General features: G+C 40.8%; 1 protein-coding gene across 1 annotated transcript in view; it reads left to right on the top strand.

The window, feature by feature from the left end:
• rptor (regulatory associated protein of MTOR, complex 1) overlaps positions 1-23,053 on the top strand; it is a 262,325-nt gene that overhangs the window by 173,597 nt on the left and 65,675 nt on the right. Inside the window, 5 exon segments of the mRNA XM_034240379.1 lie at positions 4,061-4,162; positions 8,775-8,858; positions 9,809-9,919; positions 11,299-11,373; positions 12,174-12,239. Coding sequence (XP_034096270.1) covers positions 4,061-4,162; positions 8,775-8,858; positions 9,809-9,919; positions 11,299-11,373; positions 12,174-12,239 — 438 coding nt within the window.

The raw sequence follows: 23,053 nt of genomic DNA, 5'->3' as shown, positions 1-23,053 counted from the left end.
TGCCCCCTCTTTCAGGAGCCTTTAATGTGCTTCAGCTGTTTACTTCATGTTCCGGCTCTCTGACACTGCTGCATGCCGAGCTGCAGAAAATATAAAGAAGATTTTACATAATTAGTTTTATGTTCTAATCGCTAATGTATTCTCTGATAGGCTCTTCCCCCATTGGTTCCTGTTGCCAGGCCTGTTTTGCGTTTAGCTTGTTGGTTTCAAGGCTATCGATGAAAGAAATTCCATAGAAAAATAAATGCAGTTACCTGGAATAAGGAATCTGAAATAACACAAAGAAAAGTCAGCTCAAATGTAAAATAAGCACCATATCAGGGGGTCCGCAGGGTCTTAAAAAGTATTAAAAGTTGATAAATCAATTTAGCGAAAATTAAGGCTATTAAAAAGTATTAAACGGCATTTTCCAAGGTATTAAGAAGGTCCACAGCAACGACAACATGAAACACCCTTTCATTTACTGAAACTACATTTCGGGAAACCCCCTCAAGGTGGCCCCATGCATAGCGTGCCATAAAATGCTGCTTCTTATTTTAAGTTTCGTTGCCTTGCTCCGCTCTGTGGGGGGAGGGGGGGGGGAATAAACAGAAGGGCAACCATGACAACCATGCTCCGGGGTCTTCTTCGCTGCTTTTGGTGTATTTTGTGGCGGCAGCAGCGCCACTTACAGGCCTGGCATATGTACTACAGCGTTTCCAGCGGTCTAGTGTGAACGGACACGTTAATGAATCGAATGCGTGTGAACGGAAGACTTTTTTGCGTATGCGTTTTACTGTATGCGTCCTCGTGGGGCCGGGGTCTAAGCCAAACTATATCCGGTCACAGCGATCTGCTATTTTAAAGGTCAACACATATCGACCCTAAATATAGTCTATATTAAGAATGAGAAAAGTCTTAACATATATATCGTTTTTTTTGTAAACATATGACAAATGTGTGAGGGTGATGACGTCAGAGCATCGTCCTATGTGCCGGGCTTAGCCCCGGACAGCCCCAGCCCAATTGAACCCCTGGGTATTTGTGAGGGAGCTCCTATATGGCATTACCCCGCTGAAGCTCACCAAAGTTTAATATATTTCATAGTTCAAAGTTTTGTCAATTGTTTTGTTTATTGGTCAAATCCTGGTTTCTAATGGTTTCTGAGGAGTTTGACTGGAATGAAAGAGCACAGAGTACAGAAGCAACAAAGCAGCATACTGCATTAAACCTGACCTTCACAGAGAGGTTGAAGTTCATGTGGAGAGGAGGCTTCAGTAGTCTGTCTGCACTCTGTTTAGTTGTGCTATCTTACAATCAATATAGTAAATGTGAGGTAAAGTGTGTCGCCAATGTAACCGGTTAGAACTCGAAGTTACGATGAGGTCTTAAAATGTATGGAAAGGGTCTTAAAAATTGACTTCAGGATTCCTGCATATACCCTGCATATGCATTAGGGGAATAACACATATAGTATGTGTTTCTCTATGTAATCACTTGCTGTTCTTCTAAATATGTTTTGCAATCATTAGCCTTTATTATTCTGCTGCTTTTGGTACTGAAATAGCAATAAGCATCACGTCCTACTATTATTCTTTTTTAAAGAAAGACAAAACGTTCCTGCTATTCTCCTAATCATTGCTTCCATCCTGTAATTTGCAAAATGGTGTTTGTACTGTAAATTAATATTGGTAATCCTTCTGTGTGTTAGCTCCTGAGTGGATAAACCTAAATGTCTCTCAGACCTAATTGTTGAATCCATTCCCCCCCCCGTGTTATTGCCTCTGAACTGTCCCCTCCAACTGCAGAAAGAGAGATACACCTCCTTTAAAAGGACCGTTTCACCCATTTGGACCATAAATGTGTATAGAAGATTGTTTCATGTCCATAGTTACTTTTTATAAAAGCGGCCTATTACATAATTAACATGCTTAGGTTTGGGTTTGCTGCCTTTTTATTGCTCAGAATCTCAAAAATAAATAGTACACAAAACCACCCTGTTTAACTAGAATTTGTGAATCTCCTCAGAATCTGAAGATTAGAATCTCGATTCTTAAATGAACAGATTTTCTCCCACTGCTCCTAGCTTCTTGGGTCTCAATGCAGCCTGAAAGAAAGCCTGCAGGCAGGACTCAGGGCTGACTTACCCACCTCCACCCACTCTGCATTATTGGGGGTAAATACAACTCTGTTTCCTAGTTTAAAAGGACTTTGAAGCTACTAAAAAGTCCCATCTAGAGTAACTTAGAAAAGTCATAAATAGTTTGTTTTGTTACAAAATGTTTTTTTATCTGCAGATGAAACTATCAGTGAATGTTACACACAGGAGCCTGTTCAATCCTCTGTTGTAGACGTTTGGTCAGAACACGTTGTCAATGTCTTCCTCAGCTTGAAAGGCTGGAGGATAACTCAAATCCTTTATTTTTCTTTGTCTTTTCAGGTTGATAACCCTTGAAATGGGAACAAAAGACAAAATAAACATCACAAACACAGCACAGACGATACTCAAATCTTCCTTTACTTAATTGGATTTTGCCTTCGTACTCTATGGTGGCCAACTGGTGCAAATGCCTTACAAAAGAGAAACGCCCTGCAGTTTCAGAAACGATGCTAATAAAAAAACACAAATGTGCCAAAACACATGGAAATGAGTTGTTAGTTAGTCGGATTCATAGTTGTAAGTGCTTTGTCAGTATATTTGAAATGACTAGGAAAGCTAGCTATCTTACAGCAGATCTGCAATAATATCGGAAGGAATCTTGCGATCACTTTGTTAAAATAAGCCGATAAACCTTACATTGTAGGGAAGTTTCTAACAACAGTGACAGTTTGCCAACTTTATAATCCCCCAGCGTCAACTGGTGCTCCGGTCCCAGCTGTGTGCGTCACCTTTTAGTGTCCCCTGGATGTGTTTTGGCACATTTGTGTTTTATATTTGCATTGTTTTTCAAAATGCAGTGCGTTTTTCCTAAAGTGTTTTGGGACATTGTAGCGTATTGGCACCTGTTGGCCACCATATCTTCAACTGAAAGATCTTAATAAATAACGTCACAAATTATCATTGATCAAATGATAGCGAAATTGACAAATAAGATTCAGATAAATTGATGACTATCTGTAAAACAAAAAAAGAAAGAATCTAAATTTGAAATACATAAAAGAAATGAAATAATGTGTTTATTTATTTATTTTGAAGTTTTTCACTCATCAGTCCTGTAGCTACAGTATTGGGCTGTTAATTTTAAGGAAATACCTGAATTAATAAATGATTTTTGAAAGAATCAATCTCTTTTCTGCAGTTTATCTAGTTTCACGTTCATTTAATTATTTATATCAATAGGAATTATTTGAATGTGTTATCTGTGATGCAATGAAAAACAGCTTTTTAATCAAGCGTTACTATTTTGGAAAACATCAAATAGCTTTCTTTGTGGTAAAAAGGTTTAAAACAGATTGAAATTGAACTTATTGAATTCTGCAGTAACCCTTATTTAGTATTTTTGTATTAAAAGTTAGTAGGTAATTAAGTATTACACTGAGTAAAGCATGGAGCTCTCTGAATTGAAGATGCTAATGAAGCATAAGGTCCCAGTTAAAAATGCACCATTATACCTTCACACTATAGAGGAGTCTTAAAACTCGGGCTTTTACAACCACACACCACTTTTTCATGTATCAGTGACTGTGAGTGTGTGTACTGAGTTATTAAGCTTTGATTATGCACAAATTAATTTAGCCATCCAGCCGCGAAGCGTTGATTTTTCCCCTCTCTACATCCATCAGAATTCTACACAGCGCTGTCGTAATTCCCACTGCAATATTAACACTCGGTGATCAAAAACTCTGCAGCCGGCGAACAATCAATCAGGCAAACTGCCAACTGAGAGGGGGGGGGGAGATGATGATCAGGATTTATGTTGTTACTGCAGTGCAGTGTCACTTCTGAGCTCCTTGTGTCAGGGCTCTTATGAAATGATAAGCTAGTCACTGCGGACTGGCTCACTACTGTGTGTGTGAGGCAGGGAGAGAAGAGGAATAGTGATACAATGGTGATAAACCTCGTGTGTGTTTGTGTCCACAGCACAGTCCCTTCTTTGCGGAGCAGCTGACGGCGTTCCAGGTGTGGCTGACCATGGGAGTGGAGAACAGAAACCCTCCTGAGCAACTCCCCATCGTACTGCAGGTACACACACACACACACACACACACATTAAATAGTGTTTGGTCTGTGGATTTTGTATATAACATACATTTTTGGGTGTAAAGCAAGCTGAGGTCCATACATACTTATATTGAATAAAATAATGTAGAAAAAAGCTAATCTCAGCTAATTTATTTGCAAATACATTTGTCAAATCTAACTCCTACTTCCTCCCAGAATATCAGTTTATGTACATGTTGTGCATCTCTTCATTATGCTTATCTACCTCTTAGAAAAAGAGTAGTGCAGTAGTTAGGAAGTTAGAATGGCAAGAGTTCCCACGACAAAAAGGCTTAGAGATTGTTTCATTGGATTTTGGAAAATTGTAAAAAATAAGATCTGTGGCAAACACATTTGATACCTACACGTACTAATCAGCAGGATAATCTCAACATATTAACACCGCTTTCATAATAGTTGAAGCCTAAATTCATTTTCAAGAAGTGAAAAGCTGATGTAGCAATTTGTTTTGGTTTGCACCTTATTAACAGTCGATCTGCCACTTTACCATCTCACCAATAAATGACTTATGTAACTGAGACCAATTTTTTGGAAAATCATGAATTTAAGAAATAGATAAAGCCACCAATCTTGCATATTTACTGTTTGAATAGGGCTTCAATCTCCTATTACACAGGAGCAAATGAAAAACACACCACACCTGCATAGAGTCTACCACTGACTTTGAAAATACCCATTAGATCAGGGGTGGGGAACCTTTTTCCTCTCAAGGGCCATTTCAATTTTTTCAACATCCTCCGAGGGCCGTACAAATTATTGACCTCTGCTTAAAAAAACTAAAATCACAGCCCATTCATTTGGCCTTTCTTTCATTCTGTGCAAAGAAAAAGCAACCTCTTGATCCAGAAATCTCACCATGACTCGCGCCTGCATGCACGTGCACGGTGTGGCATGACCACCAAAACAGAAAGATATGGACACAAGATGTGTGCAAATGTATTTAGTATCCTATCCATGTGAACATGATTTAAGTGGGGGGGGGGGACCTAACCTCCTCTAGGGGGGTCCGGGGGCATGCTCCCCCGGGAAGATTTGTTTTTAAATGTTGAAGTTAAAAGCATCAACCTGGTGCACTTTGAGAGCACTTCGGTCTAGAGTTCTTAAAAATGTTTCTTTTTTGCGAGTGTTTATAAATTACATCGAGGGCCGTACCAAATGGTCTCGCTTTCCGTATACGGCCCGGAGGCCCCCCACCCCTGCCTTAGAGCAATACTTCTATTCTTACTGCGCTCCTCCCTTTATTTATCTCCACCCCCCCTCCTCCATACAAAACACAGCGTGAGAAATGCACTGCAAAATTCTAGCTCTAGATTGAGTTCTGCGTTTTCTGGCCAGTTATCTTCATTACAACCCTGCAACAAAAGTCAGTGACAGGAGCGGTGTCTGCTGTGCTCCCTGTGGGGGTGTAACATTAGTTTGGGAAGCTTTAATTAGGCTGGAATATGGCTGAAGAACCCTGGTCAGAGTGCGTCAGCTGTTGAGTTACAGCAGCTGGATGTCCCCCCCCCCCTCCAGCACCATCCTCCAGGGTTGTACAGTTGTGCTCTTGTATTATATCACAGCGTAGTGGTGTTGCGATGCTGTCCGTGTTGAATGGTAATTTCCTGCTGAATCAGCACACTGCGAGCCGTAGCACGTCCATACAGCAGTTCTGTCGGGAGCCGTTAACAGGCAGGCAGAAGGCTGTGTGTGTGTGTGTGTGTGTGTGTGTGTGTGTGTGTGTGGTGTGTGTGTGTGTGTGTGTGTGTGTGTGTGTGTGTGTGTGTGTGTGTGTGTGTGTGTGTGTGTGTGTGTGTGTGTGTGTGTGTGTGTGTGTGTGTGTGTGTGTGTGTGTGTGTGTGTGTGTGTGTGTGTGTGTGTGTGTGTGTGTGTGTGTGGTGTGTGTGTGTGTGTGTGTGTGTGTGTGTGTGTGTGTGTGTGTGTGTGTGTGTGTGTGTGTGTGTGTGTGTGTGTGTGTGTGTGTGTGTGTGTGTGTGTGTGTGTGTGTGTGTGTGTGTGTGTGTTCTATAGGTTTGTGTTCGTGTGTAAATGGTCTGCAAAGGCTAAAAATCCCCCCCTTGCCTGAAACTCCTCCATTGGACATCTTTGTTTACTTCAGTAACATTATGCCATCACTATGTAACACTTCTGCTTGTATTGGCTAGCGCTCCAACATATTGTAAGTGATAGGCTAAGGGGCGGGACATCTCTGAGTGGTTGATCAATCACTACAGAGCCGGCCAGCTAACCAATCAGAGCAGACTGGGCTCTGGTTTCAGACAGAGGGTGAAAAGAGGTGCTGCAGCACAGGCAGGATGAGAAAAATAAAGAGCTTTTTGAACATTAAAGCCTGGAGACATGTCACAGTAGAGAAACTAAATATCATACTGATATGAACCCCTGGATATGAGCAGAGTATGTCCTCTTTAAGATTACACAACATAGTGCAGCTGTATTGATAATCTGGTATAGCTGGTAGCCCATACTGTGTACTGGGACCAGAGGTTGCGCTAGACTTTTTTCGCTGCCCGTCATTTTGACGGGCAGGATCGTAACATATTTTCGTCAAAATCCATTATTACCCGTCGGCCTGTACACAACTCTGCCGGGCGGGGGGAGAGCACGCTCGTGAACTGTCAACGGGGGACTGTTAGCGCCGTGTTATGCATGCCCATTGCACCTCGCGGGATCGCGCACAGCGTAAAGCAAATACTCAGTTCTGTTCGGCAAAGTTAGGTTTGGAAACTGTATAATTTCCTTTTGGGCGGGCATGCATAACACGGCATAACACCGGAGCCTCGCTGTAAGGAAACTGTGGCGCTGTTCTGAGTTTGTTCTAATCCATCAAAATGACGGACGGCTTTCAGATTTTTCCGTCATTGTTAAAAAAAAATCCGTCATAGACGGAAAATATTCGGTTAACGCGACCTCTGACTGGGACTCATGCCCCACTGCAGACCCAGGTCTGAATCCCACCTGGAACCGTTTGTGTGTGACATCGACTATGTGGCCCCCCCTTTCAACTCCCCACTAAAGGCATTGGTGGCTTAAAAGATCATTTTTAAAAAGAAAAAAAGGAAGAATATACAACATTATTCAGATTGAAGGTCAGACTCCTCTCAAAGCTCCTCTACACTCTCTGGTGTAACGGATGGACATACAAACAGGTCTTATCTCTTTGAGTTGCACAAGAATAAAGTGAAAAGACAAGGCTATTCTCAGAAGATTTACGATCTGGCTCCATTTGAAAATATGCAATGAGCTACAAGAAAATGGGCAACAGAGAGGGGCTCCATCAAGAATGCTGTTTAATGAAATGAGCAAAGGGAAGACAACAGAGCGCAGGAATGAAAGATACGATGCAGGGTTGTCTTGACAACAGCCATTTCATCCAGGAAGGATGAACAGATTCTGCAAAGGGATTACATCGCCTCTTTGTGTTGTGTTGTTACGGTTACAGCAGCACATTCACATCAGGCAGGACTGGAGTGATGTCACACATAAGGTGACGCGTGCGTCTCGCAGCTCGTACACACTTACTCATCGCGCTAAAGGTGTTAAGCAAATGAGGAGGCAAATATGCACACACACACACCGGGGCGGGGGTCCTCATCGGCTCTCTAAATATCTGTAATTGAAATGCCCATATCAGTGGAAAAACTTTTTCTTGTTAGTTGATTTGTATGAGCTACAGTGGATATTATTTGGCAAGATAATAGCATGGCAATTCATTTTCAAAAACAATGAATAATTATCTTTTTATTTGTACTCTTTTGTCAAAAATCCTTCCTAATATACAGTAAAGTCAGGAAATATGAGATTTAAAATAGAAAATGTGTAGGAACCCTGGATGAATCGAGCGTGTCTGCTTTCCTTATTGTTATAGAGCACAGATCTATGTCTCAGACACTTGCACACACACCTACACACACACGTACATGTCCGTGTTCCCACGCTGTTCCTTGGAGATGGAGGCAGCCCCGGGCCGGTCTTCCCCCAGCCCCCCCCCCCCGCCTCCTCCGGCTGGTGGTCTCTGCAGGGTGAAGTCACGGAGAGCGCTAAGAATACCTCGTGTTGGTGGAAGTGTGTGTGTGTGTGGACGTGGGTTCCTCCATATGCTTGTTCCCACACACACTGTGGGGATAAGGGTGTGGACCGGTGTCCAGCCTTCACACAGACTGTGTGTGCACACACACACTTAGAATATACATTTTTAGCGCATACCATATGCCTCCTTTAAATATTATCTTTTGCCAAAACTGCTACGTCGTGATCGCATTTGGCTTCAGTGCTATACACCTTAATTCAAGTGTATACACACACACACACACACACTGGGGAATTGTCCTAAACCTTTATCTCCTTTAAATGCCAAGTGAAAAACAGCCAAGAGGACGCAGCCACACGCCAACACACACACACACACACACAAAGAAAACAAGCATCCTGCTGCCAGTGTCTTAGTGGTGAGAGCCACCTGCTTCACTCCAGGCTCTCTGCACTTCCTCCCACTCTTCTTCCTCTTCCTCTTTGATCAGGCTTCCTCTCGGTTTGGAGGCAGCTCAGTTGACCTCTGACCTCTGCTCTCTTTCAGGTCCTCCTCAGTCAGGTGCATCGGCTTCGAGCTCTGGACCTGCTCGGACGCTTCCTGGATCTGGGTCCCTGGGCCGTCAGTCTGGTACGTTAAGGACTAGATGCTCACAGAGAGGCATAGCATACCATGAAATTCTATAGATATAGAGTCCGTCATTATTTATGTAGGAAGGCCAATCGTCATATAAATGCAATTTTTATATACAAAAGAATGTTTTCTTATAAAAGCCAAACCCTCTCTCGCAAGAGGACTATCCACACAATCATTACAAATAACAATATATTTAGCACAACATGCTGTGTTTTTATTCAGCAGCAAAAACCCTGGCTGATAATTTACGCCTTTTAGAATGGAGTCAAAAGGTTCTGGTGTAACAATATTAGAATTTCCAATTTCAAACAGTACCTTGAAAAACATCAATATGTGTTACCTTATGTGAGAAAAATGTCTTGTGTAATTTGGATGTAGACCCTTTTTTTGTATTCGCTTCTTTTACTAGAGTAAGTTCCCCATTCCTTCGTCCAACTTAAGACAATAGTCAGTCCCTTGTGATATTTTGAACAGGGTTTCCTTTTCGTACTCATTACACTTGTTGATACAGGCCATTAACACATCTCTTCTAAATGCACTTTCAATGTAAGACATGTGGCTTCAGGTTTCTGATTTATACAAGTATCTTAGTATGCTAGCAGCCTCCAGTCTTTATGCTAAGCTAATATAAGCTAAGCTAAAAAGGACAGACATGGGAACTCCAAACTAAACAGCAATTGTCTTCATTTTTACATTTCAGGCAAAAGAAAACCATTCAGTAGCAAAGCCTCCATCTTAACTGCTATATCACTACTGTGTGTGTGTGTGTGTGTGTGTGTGTGTGTGTGTGTGTGTGTGTGTGTGTGTGTGTGGTGTGTGTGTGTGTGTGTGTGTGTGTGTGTGTGTGTGTGTGTGTGTGTGTGTGTGTGTGTGTGTGTGTGTGTGTGTGTGTGTGTGTGTGTGTGTGTGTGTGTGTGTGTGTGTGTGTGTGGTTGTGTTTGCAGGCCCTCTCAGTGGGGATCTTCCCCTACGTTCTGAAGCTGCTCCAGAGCTCGGCCAGAGAGCTGCGGCCTCTGCTGGTCTTCATCTGGGCTAAAATCCTCGCCGTGGACAGTGTACGTTCTGGGAAGCACTTAATGCCTTATATTTCCTTACTATCCTGAATTGTTTAACATTTTTAGAAAGCAGTTTTACATCACAAGCTTATTGTCATTATACAAATACCATCTGTCTGGAAATGAAGATAAACACAAGGAGTAGGAGAAAAATAAAACATACGTTTCAGAGTCAATTTGATTTTGTGTGAAGTGTGCACAATGATTTATATTGTCATTGCACTGATGATTTTGCATCTTAGACCCTGTGTGCTTTTATTAAAGCAGATGAATTGGGGTCAGTCAGAATTTAGACAAATTAACAATGATTTCATTATTCTTGGTTGATTGAAAATCTGAATGAATGAAATTGCTACAGTTTTATTAAGTAAAATTCAAACGATTGACTTTGATTTTGGAGAGTAAACTGTACTGCAATTTATGTAACAGACTGAAAACTAAAGTATGTCACCGCCAACGGTATTATTCTTTTTTTTTTAATATATATATATAGCACCAAATTGCAACTAATCTATATCTACTGTCACTTTTCACATTGAACATGTGCTCTTTTATTAAATAAACTAAACGCTTTCATTTTAAGTTGTGAGTTTAGTGTTTTTGACCCTAACGGCCCCTACACACGGCGGCGTGCCTTCTGCCCATTCACTTTGAATGGGGTGACGTCACGCTTCGCCGAACTGCATTGTGGGAGCAAAGCGTAGCTTTTCTCGCGGTGCTCGCTGCAAAAGTAGAGCAATGTTCTACTTTTGAAGCTTTGACAGAAGCGTCAGCCAATCGAATCATATGCCAGTACAAGCTCTAGCCAATCAAACCGCTGCCTGTGTGTCCGGGGCGGGAGATTCAGGTGATTGGTTGTTGGACGAGCTTCAGACAAGCCCGCCGGCAAGCGACAACACACGCCGCCGTGTGTAGAGACCGTAAGAAACACTGATGCGTTAATCAATAACAATAATCCACAGCTCCTCTCTCTGCTCCAGAGGATTTAAAAAATATATTTCCCAATGCCACCCCCCCCCCCCCCCCCCCCCCGCTCAGGCAGCACCCCCCCCAAAGCAGTAATCCTAGGGGAAACACTGTATGTAGTAGACTGTAAGATAAATGATTCAGAATCACAGACAATAAACATCTTGATTTTAACAGACGTTACAACAACATCTTGATTATAAACACTCAAAAGAGACATGAAATAATACAAATAGAAAGCACACATTAGTAATAAAATAAGTACACAACCATGGCTAAAAAGGAGTAGCAGTAATTTCAGTGAACAAAGTGACATGCATTCAGGGCCATGGGAGGAATAGACAAACTCAACCTCTGCAGTAAAGTGAACCTCTTCCTCCTCTTCCTCCTGTTCTCTGTCTTTCTCTCTGCAGTCGTGCCAAGCTGACCTGGTGAAGGACAACGGACACAAGTACTTTCTGTCGGTGTTGGCCGACAGTTATATGCCGGTGAGTATCCACCAAGCCCTTTTGTGAATAAAGTGACCAATGTGGGATTGTCTTTAGATTCAAGGGTCATTTATTGTTATTCAGCAACATATGATAAAAGATAAAAACCAAAAGCAATAATTCCATCCTATTATGTTTGTTTTTTTAAATATGCATTAAGAGGAAATGTAAACATCAGCAACAAATCTAATGGATCATTCTCTGGACAGATAATGAGACCTGCATCCTCAGAGAAACTTTGTCCATCAACTTTGTCTTTACACTTCAGCAATATGTGGTTCAAAACGTAAAGGCAATGCTGAAGTACCTTAAACAGCATTATTTCTAGTGGCCGGAAGGGGGTGAGGCCACTGGTTGCTAAAAGAAGTCTGATTGTATGGAAGTCTATGAGAAAAGGACCAAACTTCTCACTTGATTTATTATTTTAATGGTCTGAATTTGAAACCTTCTTGAATATAGCATGATGTTCATTTAGTAAATGATGGTCCCTTTAAAAGTTAAACAGACGATAAAGCCGGGTAAGCACCGGGCTACCTTTTGATTGACAAGTCGCTGTACATGTTACTGGTTTGAAACTTTAACCTTTCACTGTGTGGTTTCAGTTCAGGGATGTTTATTCTGACATATTCGTGTGTACTTGTGTCATTCCTGGTGCCAAAGATGGCGACACAGCCACAACAAAAATATAGTTGCAACCAAAATTCAAAACTCAAAAAGACATGCCCAGTCTATGGGTTCAGAAAGTAAAATGAAAGATGATGTGTGGACATAAGATCTTACAGTTTATTCATTTGTTCCAGGCTGAGCATCGCACCATGGCTGTCTTCATATTGGCTGTTATCGTCAACAGCTACACCACGGGACAGGTAAGAGTGTGTGTTTGGATATGTGTGTATTTCTGCACTGTTGTACGTTTGTTTACTAGAAGCCCCAAGGGAGAACGTCACAACATATTAATTTACTTCCATCACCAGAACCTCCTGGGGTTCTTCCAGGGACAGCCGTCACTTTGAGAGATGGCTCTTTCGTCCATTGTGTATTTCCTGGAGATATTGGTTATTTGTCAGCAACAGTCGCCTCTCTAATCTCCGTCTCCAAACCCAGCCACCTCTGTGGTGACACTTGATCATCACAAGTGTCACTTTGGACCGTTCCTAGCCCCCTGTGTTCAATCCCAGAAGCCTTTTGTGCCTCGTCTGTTTCTTGGAGTACGCATACTCTTCCACAGAGAAATGTTCCACCATCCCTCCCTTTTGTTGCTCTCTCCTGCTCTCTGCAGTTATTTCTCTGTCTACTTCTGAATGTTATTTGACAGTGCTTCTCTCTCCACATCACATAAATGTGACAAATCAGAAAAGCTATATGTGCTCTCGAGTTCAGAAACAGCCATTCCTCTTCTATAGCACCGTTCCTAAACACTCCTACCTCTCTCACAGGCCTGTAAATAATAGATGCCCTCCAACATTACAGAGACTCTCTTTCTGCTCCCCGGCTCCATTATTTATCCCTCTTACTTTCAACAACAGTGCTCATTACTGCGCTATCGCTGCTGCGAACACGCCACAGAGCACGGCGTCTTAATATTCCTGAGGTTCAGCTGGGAGGCTCCATGAGAGATGAAGGGGCGACGCACAAGTGATCTGAGGCACGGGAAGAAAGTAGACAAGTGCACATGGTGTCGCTGCTGATAAAAGATTATTCATTTTTTTGATATCTCAATCTGGATATCTCAGCACATACAACATATGTGTTGAACAGCTACTGTAAGTACTAAAGTGATGGAAGTGCCAAAATGAAGGTAATCTACAAAGAGTTCCAACTTCCGGTCCACAGTGTTGACATTTATACAAACGATTTAACCTAGAGCCCAACTCAATGAACCTGTCATTGTGCTATTTAGCTAGCACATCTTAGCTATTTAGCTTTAGAACTATCTATCCATCAATCCTTCCGTCCATCCTTCATAGCTTAATAGTTCATACAGAAGCTTTAAAATGTTTTATTTGGCAAGTAAAGGTTGTCAGAGTTGGTGACATCATGTAAGGTAATAGCAATTAAGCTTTAACCAGAAGTGCCAGGCCATTATACAGCAATGTGGAAACGCCCTGGAGCCGGCGAAGCTGAATAGTTGAATAGGAAGATAAAACAGCAGCTCAACACTGATTGAAAAAACTAAACCCCTTAAAAGGTCTCCTATCATGCAAAATGCACTTTTCGATGTCCTGTATACATAAATATGTGTCCCCGGTGTGTCAGGGAACTCATAAAGTGTCAGAAAATACAACCCTCTCTCTTTTCCTCCTTACCCACATCTCTAAAAACGGGGATACAACGGAGCTGATTCTGATTTGCTGCCGATATGACGACATATCTGAAATGTGGACTGGCTTTACACCCACGGCCCTATCAGAAATGTCGCTATCAGAAACAATGTGCAGCATTTAGCTGTATCTGGGTAGAATTCTCCTGATCAGATACTCAGCATAATCTCCCCCCCTCTTTTCTATTTTGGTATTTTGAGCAAAACACATTATATGTTTTTTAAAATATTTGTATATATATCTGAGACCCAGAATATACGTCTAAAAATAGCATGATAGGAGATGTTTAAAATCTAAATGTTTCTGCATTCAAATGTCTTAAACCAACTTTCAGATATTCTTTTGAGTATATTTTTCCAAAAGTTTTAAACTTTTTTCAAACCTTGAGAAATCTTGACAAAAGAACAAAACATTCTTACAAGAATGAAATAGAAGTGAAGGAAATCAAAAGTGAATCAAAGCAGTATTTCTGTTGCACCGAAAGCCTTTAAAAGAAAAATAACTTTGACATTAATGTGAACTGTTTAGTAAATGTAACTCAAGAGGGCCTTTATTTTTGTTATTTTGACACACACATTTTCTGGCTCTTCACAAAGTCCAGCGTCCTTGACGATCAATCCAGTCTCTGCTTGTGTTCTGGCAAAGTGGAGGAATCTGAAGGCGAATCAAATTGATTTTGACAAAAGACGAAAGTTTTAAAAGCATTTTGAATAGAGGATGCACTCTACATCAGTGGTCCTCAACTAGTGGGTCGCGGACCCGTTTCTAGTGGGTCGCAGATATGTGAGTGAAGAAAAAATGTATATTATAATTATTATAATTGTTTTGTTTTTTTTTGGGAAAAAAGTCAAACTTTTATTTTTGAAGGCCCGATGTTCTAACGCTGTGCATGCAGTAGGCGTTGGACTGGAAGTACCGGAGACCATAAACGGTTTTGAAAACTTCTGTCACGTAGTGATCATCTTCTCAATAAAACATCTTTGCTGATGTTTTTTCGAGTCTTCTGGCCAATCAGAATCAAGATTGTTGCCGGAAGTCCCCACGGAGAATAACTTTGCGGTATATACTCTTTATACATCCAGGGCCGCCCCTGGACAATTTGGGGCCCCAAGCGACATTGTGAGATTGTGAGATGAGGCCAAAAATGTGTTCACTCCTGTCGGTTGGGGCCCCCCCCCCCCCAACCGACAGGAGTGAACACATTTTTTTTGGAAACAAAGTAGGCTACTTTGCAAATATAATTCCTGTTTATTATTATTATCAACACAGTTACTTGTTTATACAGTGAGGTAAATGTGCCTTTCGTTCAGTATGTGTTTACAGGTGAATACGTCTGCATTTCCTGCCAAATACTAGCCTCAAAAAGATTAAAATATAATTAATGCAAATAAACTACTTCTACTAATAATCATTAATTCAATAATATAAATACTATATTATTTTATTATAATATAGTTGTAATATAGTCAAGACAAAACATGCTCAAAATCTGACATTTCTTAAATCTGTATTCAAATGTAGTTCCCTCTGTCAGCAATGTGTCAACAACTACACACACATTTCTCTCAGTATTTATCTGTGTTGTGGTTGACATGATGATGACTGTTAGGAGTTAAGGAGAGAGGCTGAGCGTCACCATGAAATGTGCAAATTGACATAAAAATTAATAAAAGGGGAAAAAATGCTCCATGTTTTTTAGGCTGTAAACTTTAACTGTAGCAGATAAAAGGCATACCATACTTGAATGAATGTTAAATAAAAAATGCTGGAAATAACTGCATCTCCATTAGCCCATATGCTATGTGTAGAGGAAACTTCTGTGTAGCTATGCAGTGGGAGTCACCGACTCAGGAAGGAGACACGGTAGGAGCAGTAGCTTTGATGTCAAACACATGATGGTTTATTTGGAGTTAACGGCCGGAGGATTCACATCACAAGTCCAAGAGTCAGAGGTTCTGACTTCACGGTAGAGTTGCCACGTCAATTCTGGAGAGCCTCTCTCTTGCCAGCCCATCTAACTGGTTTCGCAGAGAGTAAACAACATATTTGAGAAGATAGCCTAAACAGTGTGGGAACACTGAGCTACTTGCGTCGGACACCTATGACCTCGAAGATTTCACCTTGGATTCCACAAATACAGAGAAGGAAGTGTCCCAGTGTACCCACAACACAGACCATCTGTGACCCAGTATTGACCGGTCACAGAATGGGAACAATAACATTATTGGCTAAGCAGCCTGTGTCCTTAAAGAAGGTAAACAGACATCAAGGTTTGTCCTGTATGTCACATCTTGGCGTCTATGACAATTATTTCCATAACACTATGCAGAGACTGCCTTCTTCATGTCGTGAATTGCAGCTGATGTTTTAATATGGCAATTGGCAATTTGACTTATACAACATTCGCAAGTTGTACATTTGACTCATACAATAACCCACCTTCGAGTGATGCTCTAGTTTCTTCATGTTTCCCCTCTTGCTTGCCCCGGACTGAAACTGTCTTTTCACCGACATCTCTTCACCTGCACTTGTGGCCGTATCAAAGCCGTGATTGGTCAGATGTCGATTCATTGCAACGGTGTCGGTTCACAGGCGTGCTCCCCTTGTCATATCTCACTCTCGCGTGTCAGAGGGGGGTGCGCGGAGAACTGCGCACAGCAGCTGAGGCCCTCTGGGCGGGGCCCCATGCAGCTTGCGTAATTGGCCTGTAGGGAGGCCCTGGCCATGGGTACAACTTCAGATACAAATGAACACATAATGAAATATGCCCCCCGGTTTGATGATTGACAGGTTCACAGAACAATGGGGGCTATCTACCCGTACCCACAAATTAAAGTAATTCACACAGACTCTCTCCTCTTTGCTCTTCTCTCTGTGTGGAGCAGCACGTTCAGCTTCAGAACAAAGTGAAAAACAAACAATGGAATAAAATATTATGAATATGTCGGGTAGTAACAGATGTATTTAATTTTTTCTTAGAGTGTACCATAATGCGTAGTTTATATGTTAGTATTTCTAAAAATCTACTCCAGGTGGAACTAAAGTCTGATTTAACACTTGATTATATTTCACATTATTCATCCACATCTGTGAAGTAACTAAAGGTATTAAATACATGTAGTGGAGTAAACGTACACCATGTACCTCTGATCTGTAGTGGAGTAGAAGTACAAAGTAGCATCAAAGTCAAGTAAAGTACAAATATCTCAAAATTGTACTTAAGTACAGTACTTGAATAAGTGTACTAACTTCCCACATCTGAAATCAGATATGACTTCAAGTCATGTGATAATATCTTAGTATTTGATCCTTCAACTTGGCCTCAGGAAATGCAAGGACTTCACAGTTTTGGCAACAAGTTTTGGAGAAAGCAAATCGGAGGCTTAAAAAGAGACAGGGAGGTGCATCTTCATCATCTAGCATGCAAGAAGTGTAAATAGAGGACAGTGAAGGAGACACTGAGGAGGACCACGCTTTGTGTGGGGTGAGTACCAAACTCTGTCTCCTGGTACTCATCTGAGTAACTCACTAAAAATGAAATACTATATGACAGTAAAACAAGAATACAGTTTGAAAAGGTAAAATATCCATAAATCTGCTTACAGTTCTGTTTCATATGGGTGTTGAGAGAGGTATGCATAGATCTCTTAATGTTGCTCTCAAAGTGCACCAGATTGATGCTTGCCCTGAGCCTGTTTTTCAGGTTTCAGGCTCGAAAATGCTATGCCCAAAACAAATGACTATAACTTAACTTCTAAAAGGGTTATATGAATACTTTCTTTTATCAAAGCAAGGTTACATCTGTGAGCTGGATGTAGAAGTGTCAGAATCAATATAGATGTTTCTGTGTCAGAGTAAATTCAGATGGAACATAGTAAAAAAAAAAGGTAAATTCTTACCTCCGCCTAAAAAAAAAACATTACTTATAGTGAAAACTACCCTTGAATGATGGGATAGTAGACTAAAAGCTTTAGGAATCCAAAGTACAACATATAATAAGTACCCTGTATCAAGATTGAGGCAAAACAAGTGAAATTTGACCTTTTTAGAGAGGTTTAGCAAAAATGACTGACCTTTGGGCACATTTTGGCACATTTGGATACCATCAGTGCCATTTGACCTTTTTCAGGTACCATACTATAAAAATAATTGTATTATCACTACAGGTAATCATTCCATCCAAATACAAGAGTTTTTATAAAATAAAAAAATAAAAATGTAAATGAAATGTTTTTTTATGTAAATGGTGTGTGTGTGTGTGTGTGTGTGTGTGTGTGTGTGTGTGTGTGTGTGTGTGTGTGTGTGTGTGTGTGTGTGTGTGTGTGTGTGTGTGTGTGTGTGTGTGTGTGTGTGTGTGTGTGTGTGTGTGTGTGTGTGTGTGTGTGTGGACTTTGCCACAGTCCTTACATGTTTATCACCCGACTAACACTTCTAGGAAGGTTTACTTACACAATAACAATTAGGAAACAGGATACATTTGTCTCCAACAGGAGCAGATTTATTTAAAAAATAACACACTAAAAAACGACACTAAAACCGAAATAACACCACAAGCATTTTTTTGTAAATACTGGCAAAAAAGAAAAAATGTACACAACATGAATGTGTTTAGTGTTTTTGAATTGAGGCACCAGGCACTTAGTGCAGTAGATAGGTCTTCACCGTTGTGTTGCCAGCATCAGAGCACCTCCTGAGCGCGGTGGCATCTTCCCCATAATACTTGGGAATGCATACGAGTGATGATGGGGGGGGGGGGGGGGGGGGGGGGGGGGGGGGGGGTGTGGTGCTGCTGCAGGGACTTCACCCCTCATGTCTGCAGCCAGCTGCTCCCTGAAGGACTTCTGGGTGTGTGGCTTCGTCCTGCCACCCCTCATCTTGTGCAGCTCCTTGTGGAGAAGGAAGCTGTTCACCACTGCAATGTCCAGAAAATGGTAAAAAAAAGTCTTTTACCATGTCATGGTTTTGTGGTGAACGCTGTAGTACCCAATCAAAGCATCGGACACATCCACGCAGCCCATGCTTCTGTTGTAGTCCATCACAGTGTCAGGAACGGTAACAACCTTAGTCTTCCACACACCAGCCCGTTTCACTTTCCTCCTGACAGTCTGTCCACTGAATCAGAAGATGCAGAGGGAGGCTGAGTTAGTACTGGTGCAGACGTCCGGCGGCGTAGCTTGGATGTTGATGGCTCTGGGGCAACTGTATGCTGATCTGATGCACGTCGTAGCTCGGATGAGGCAGATGTTGATGGCTGTGATCCAGAAGCCATTTAATACTTGTCTACATCACAGTGAAAACAAATGTGGAAAAAACAATTACTTTGATTACTTCACTGGCTTATTCTTTCAAAAATGTAACTCAAATCAGAAATAATTACTCCATTTAGCGTGTGTGAAATAACAGTATACACATATATATATATATATATATAATAATAATAACGCAACAACAACAAAGCGGCGTCCATTTTGTATTTTGCGAGTGTGGAATTACTATAGATTACACCAAATACACAACTAATAGATACAAACAGAGAGATACATACCTTTCCTGAAGTTCATAATCAGGGTCTGATTGTAGCCGAAGTACATCCTCATCTTCTGACGGAGAGTCAGCGCTGTGCGGTGGAGGTGCAGATGTGCAGCTGCTCTGCTGCGCTATGCGTAAAGGTGCCGCTGCTGGCATTATTCATGCTACGCAGGATCCTATCTCTGGAACCCATTGGTCGATTTGGGTGATTGACACCTTTTTTGAAACTTTAGAGCCAATAGAATCGATGGGGAGTTAGTAAACCCCGCTAAACACTTACGTCAAGGAGAGAGAGGCTTGCGTAAACAGCATGTAAGACAGCCGGAGCCCCGGACTGCAAAACGTTATACCTACTCTGCGGCCATGAATGTAATGATGGATTATCAGGAACAATTCTAAAGTGACTAAGAGACATTGGATTAACCTTGAGCAGCGTTTTTATTCCCTTGAACACGACTTTTGATCACAAAACAGCAACGGTAAGACATCATTATTGTTATGGTTTAGAACACTGTTGTTGATTTCTTGTTCTGTTCTGGCTGCTAGCTCAGTGAGTTTGTGATGATACTTATATCAAAATAATCTGTGGAGTATCAGCTTTCAGATGATATGTAGTTTGTGCAGACCATATTAAGTTTTAAAGATCGTTTTTTCTAGTTAGCACCGGAAGTAGCATCAGCCTGTTTTCACTAAGGGCTAATGCTAACGCTTCTTGTGAGACTTGTGTTTTGTTTCGGTAAAAATGGCTCGTATCGTCAGGTTGCTTAAGAGTTAACTTCAATATTTAAAAATAAATCTCAATATTGAATATAACCTTGACTATTACTGTGTACTTCATTTATCTGACAGCATTATTTAATGATACTATTTTATATATATATATATACACACATGTATTCATTTATAAACATATATATATAAACACACACTTATATGTACTCACACATGTATTTATTCATTTATACACACAGATGGCAGATGGCTCCAGTCCTACCTCACTGAACGATCCCACTTCATCTCCCTCCCCAACCACTCCTCTGCCAGAGCTTCAGTCACCCAAGGCGTTCCTCAAGGATCAGTACTTGGCCCCCTCCTCTTCATCATTTACATCCTCCCCCTCGGTCAGATACTCCGCCACTTCAACCTGGACTTCCATTGCTATGCTGATGACACTCAGATCTACCTCAGCACCAAATCCCTCCATAACCCACCCCTTACCCACATTGATTCCTGTCTGACAGCTATTAAAACTTGGATGCAACATAACCTCCTCAAACTGAACAGCAACAAAACAGAACTCCTCCTAATCGGCTCCAAATCCACCCTCAGCAAGGTCACCAACATAACACTCACCATCGATGGCACCATTGTTTCCCCCTCCAATCAGGCACGCAACCTTGGCGTAATCTTTGACCCCACCCTCTTCCTCGAACCTCACATCCGCCAAACAGTCAAAACCTAATTTTTCCACCTCCGCAATATTGCAAAATTCCTACCCTCTCTCACCCGCCCCGCAGCCGAACGACTAATCCATGCCTTCATTTCCTCCCGCCTCGACTACTGCAACTCACTTCTTTACGGGATCAGCACTACATCCCTCAACAGACTCCAACGGGTTCAAAATGCAGCTGCCCGTCTCCTGACACATACCAAATCATGGCATCACATCACCCCAGTCCTCAAAGACCTGCACTGGCTTCCTGTCTCCCATCGCATCAACTACAAAGTTCTGGTCCTCACTTACAAAGCACTCCACCATCTGGCCCCCCCTTATCTCACAAACCTTCTCACTCCTTATCAACCTCCACGGTCCCTCAGATCCACCGCAGCCGGACTCCTATCCATTCCCACATCCACACTCTGCAGCTTTGGGGACAGAGCCTTCTCAGTGGCAGCTATAGGCTCTGGAATTCCCTCCCCCAAGATCTCCGTGACTCTGAGTCCCTCACAGTCTTTCAGTCCCGCCTCAAAACACATATTTTCAACTCTGTCTACCCATAAGCCCCCCCCCCCCTCTCAATCAACTTCCTCTTGACTGCCTTTTATTTTTATTTATTTTATTTATTTTATTTATTTTATTTATTTTATTTATTTTATTTATTTTATTTATTTTATTTATTTTATTTATTTTATTTATTTTATTTATTTTATTTATTTTATTTATTTTATTTATTTTATTTATTTTATTTATTTTATTTATTTTATTTATTTTATTTATTTTATTTATTTTATTTATTTTATTTATTTTATTTATTTATTTATTTTATTTATTTTATTTATTTTATTTATTTTATTTATTTTATTTATTTTATTTATTTTACTATACTTACTTGTTTGCCTGTCCTTGTTTGTCTACCCTCCCTCATACTGTAAAGCGTCTTTGAGTTGTGAAAAGCGCTATATAAATAAAATGCATTATTATTATTATTAGATGTATTCATTAATTTATACACACACTCACATTTATACACTTTATATTAATTCATTTGTACACATACATATATATATATATATATATATATAAACAAAACAACACAATATAATAAAAACAGTTGCAATAATAACATTATATGGTATGATCAATTCTACCCTTTTGTTTTTGCTCCATTTCAATTAAAAGATATTTTTCAAAATCAATATTGGTCGGGGCTCTTTTGCAAAGATAATCAATAACACCACCTGACAGTTGTTGCAGATTATACAGCATACTTGTTACTTACACACAAGTGCGATGGTCCCAAAAAAGCCAAAATCTGCACTGTAAAAAAATATATACATTTATTAGGCACTCTGAATAAGGGTTGACTGTGTTATAAGCATGCCTGTTATTAATGTAAAATGTTATATGTTGTATTATATAACAAAATAGACATTTATAAATGTCTATCTTTAAATAAAATATTAAATAGATACCTTTATATCCTAAACAGAAGGTCAAAACGTTGGCCGTTACATGACAAACAAAAAAACGAAACATTATATATAGGCTATATATACAGATGTTTGCTAATGTATCCCTCTTATATCCATCAGGAATTCATATTAAATGATGAATTAACATTACCTCAGCACTGCATAAGTGTGGTCGTCAGTCATATTGACAAAGAAGCACTATTATATTGTATATTATGCGGCGTTTAAAAGGACGGTATTTCGCGGGTCAGATTTCGCGGGTGTGCCGCGTCTATGACGCTATCGCATAGAGCTACGTCGATACTTGCGTAATGCGGAAGTGGGCGTGGTTAAATCTAAACTGGGTTGGAAAAACGATAGACGCCCCCCGGACCCCCCTAGAGGAGGTTAGGTCCCCCCACTTATACAAAATAGCACTTTACCCCTGCTTACACCTATATGCCCTGAGCTGATTATCGAGCCTTCATTGTAACAGTCGCGGTGTACTGTGTGTGTGCGTGTGGGGAGTGTTGCAGTACAACATTCCACTGTAGCGTCGCGGCCGCCGCCACTGTGGGCTAAGCCCCGAATGTTTCCAGGTCCAGGAAATGCCCCTACCTCAACACTAGTGATATCACTCCATGACAATAATAATATGTGATTAATCTTGATTACAAGTTTAAAATACTAATATTTACTTGTATTTAAGGGGGAGATTAAACCAATACACGTGTTGTGTTGTAATAAATGAATGCATGACAAACTGGTAAGATAAACCAGAGTTTTTTTTAAACTTTATTATAAGGTGATTTCTGAATTATTGTCTTGAAGTCCGCCAAGTTTCCGACACTTAGCTAAAGCATCGACCAAGCCTCTGTGATTCCCTTCTGAATAATGCGGATACACAGACGTATTATCTCTCTATCACTCCTTAACTT

Source organism: Gymnodraco acuticeps, unplaced genomic scaffold (genome assembly GCF_902827175.1).
Source record: "Gymnodraco acuticeps unplaced genomic scaffold, fGymAcu1.1, whole genome shotgun sequence".
Taxonomy (NCBI): domain Eukaryota; kingdom Metazoa; phylum Chordata; class Actinopteri; order Perciformes; family Bathydraconidae; genus Gymnodraco; species Gymnodraco acuticeps.
The sequence above is the reverse complement of the archived record's forward strand: the minus strand, read 5'-3'. Positions and strand labels throughout refer to the sequence as shown.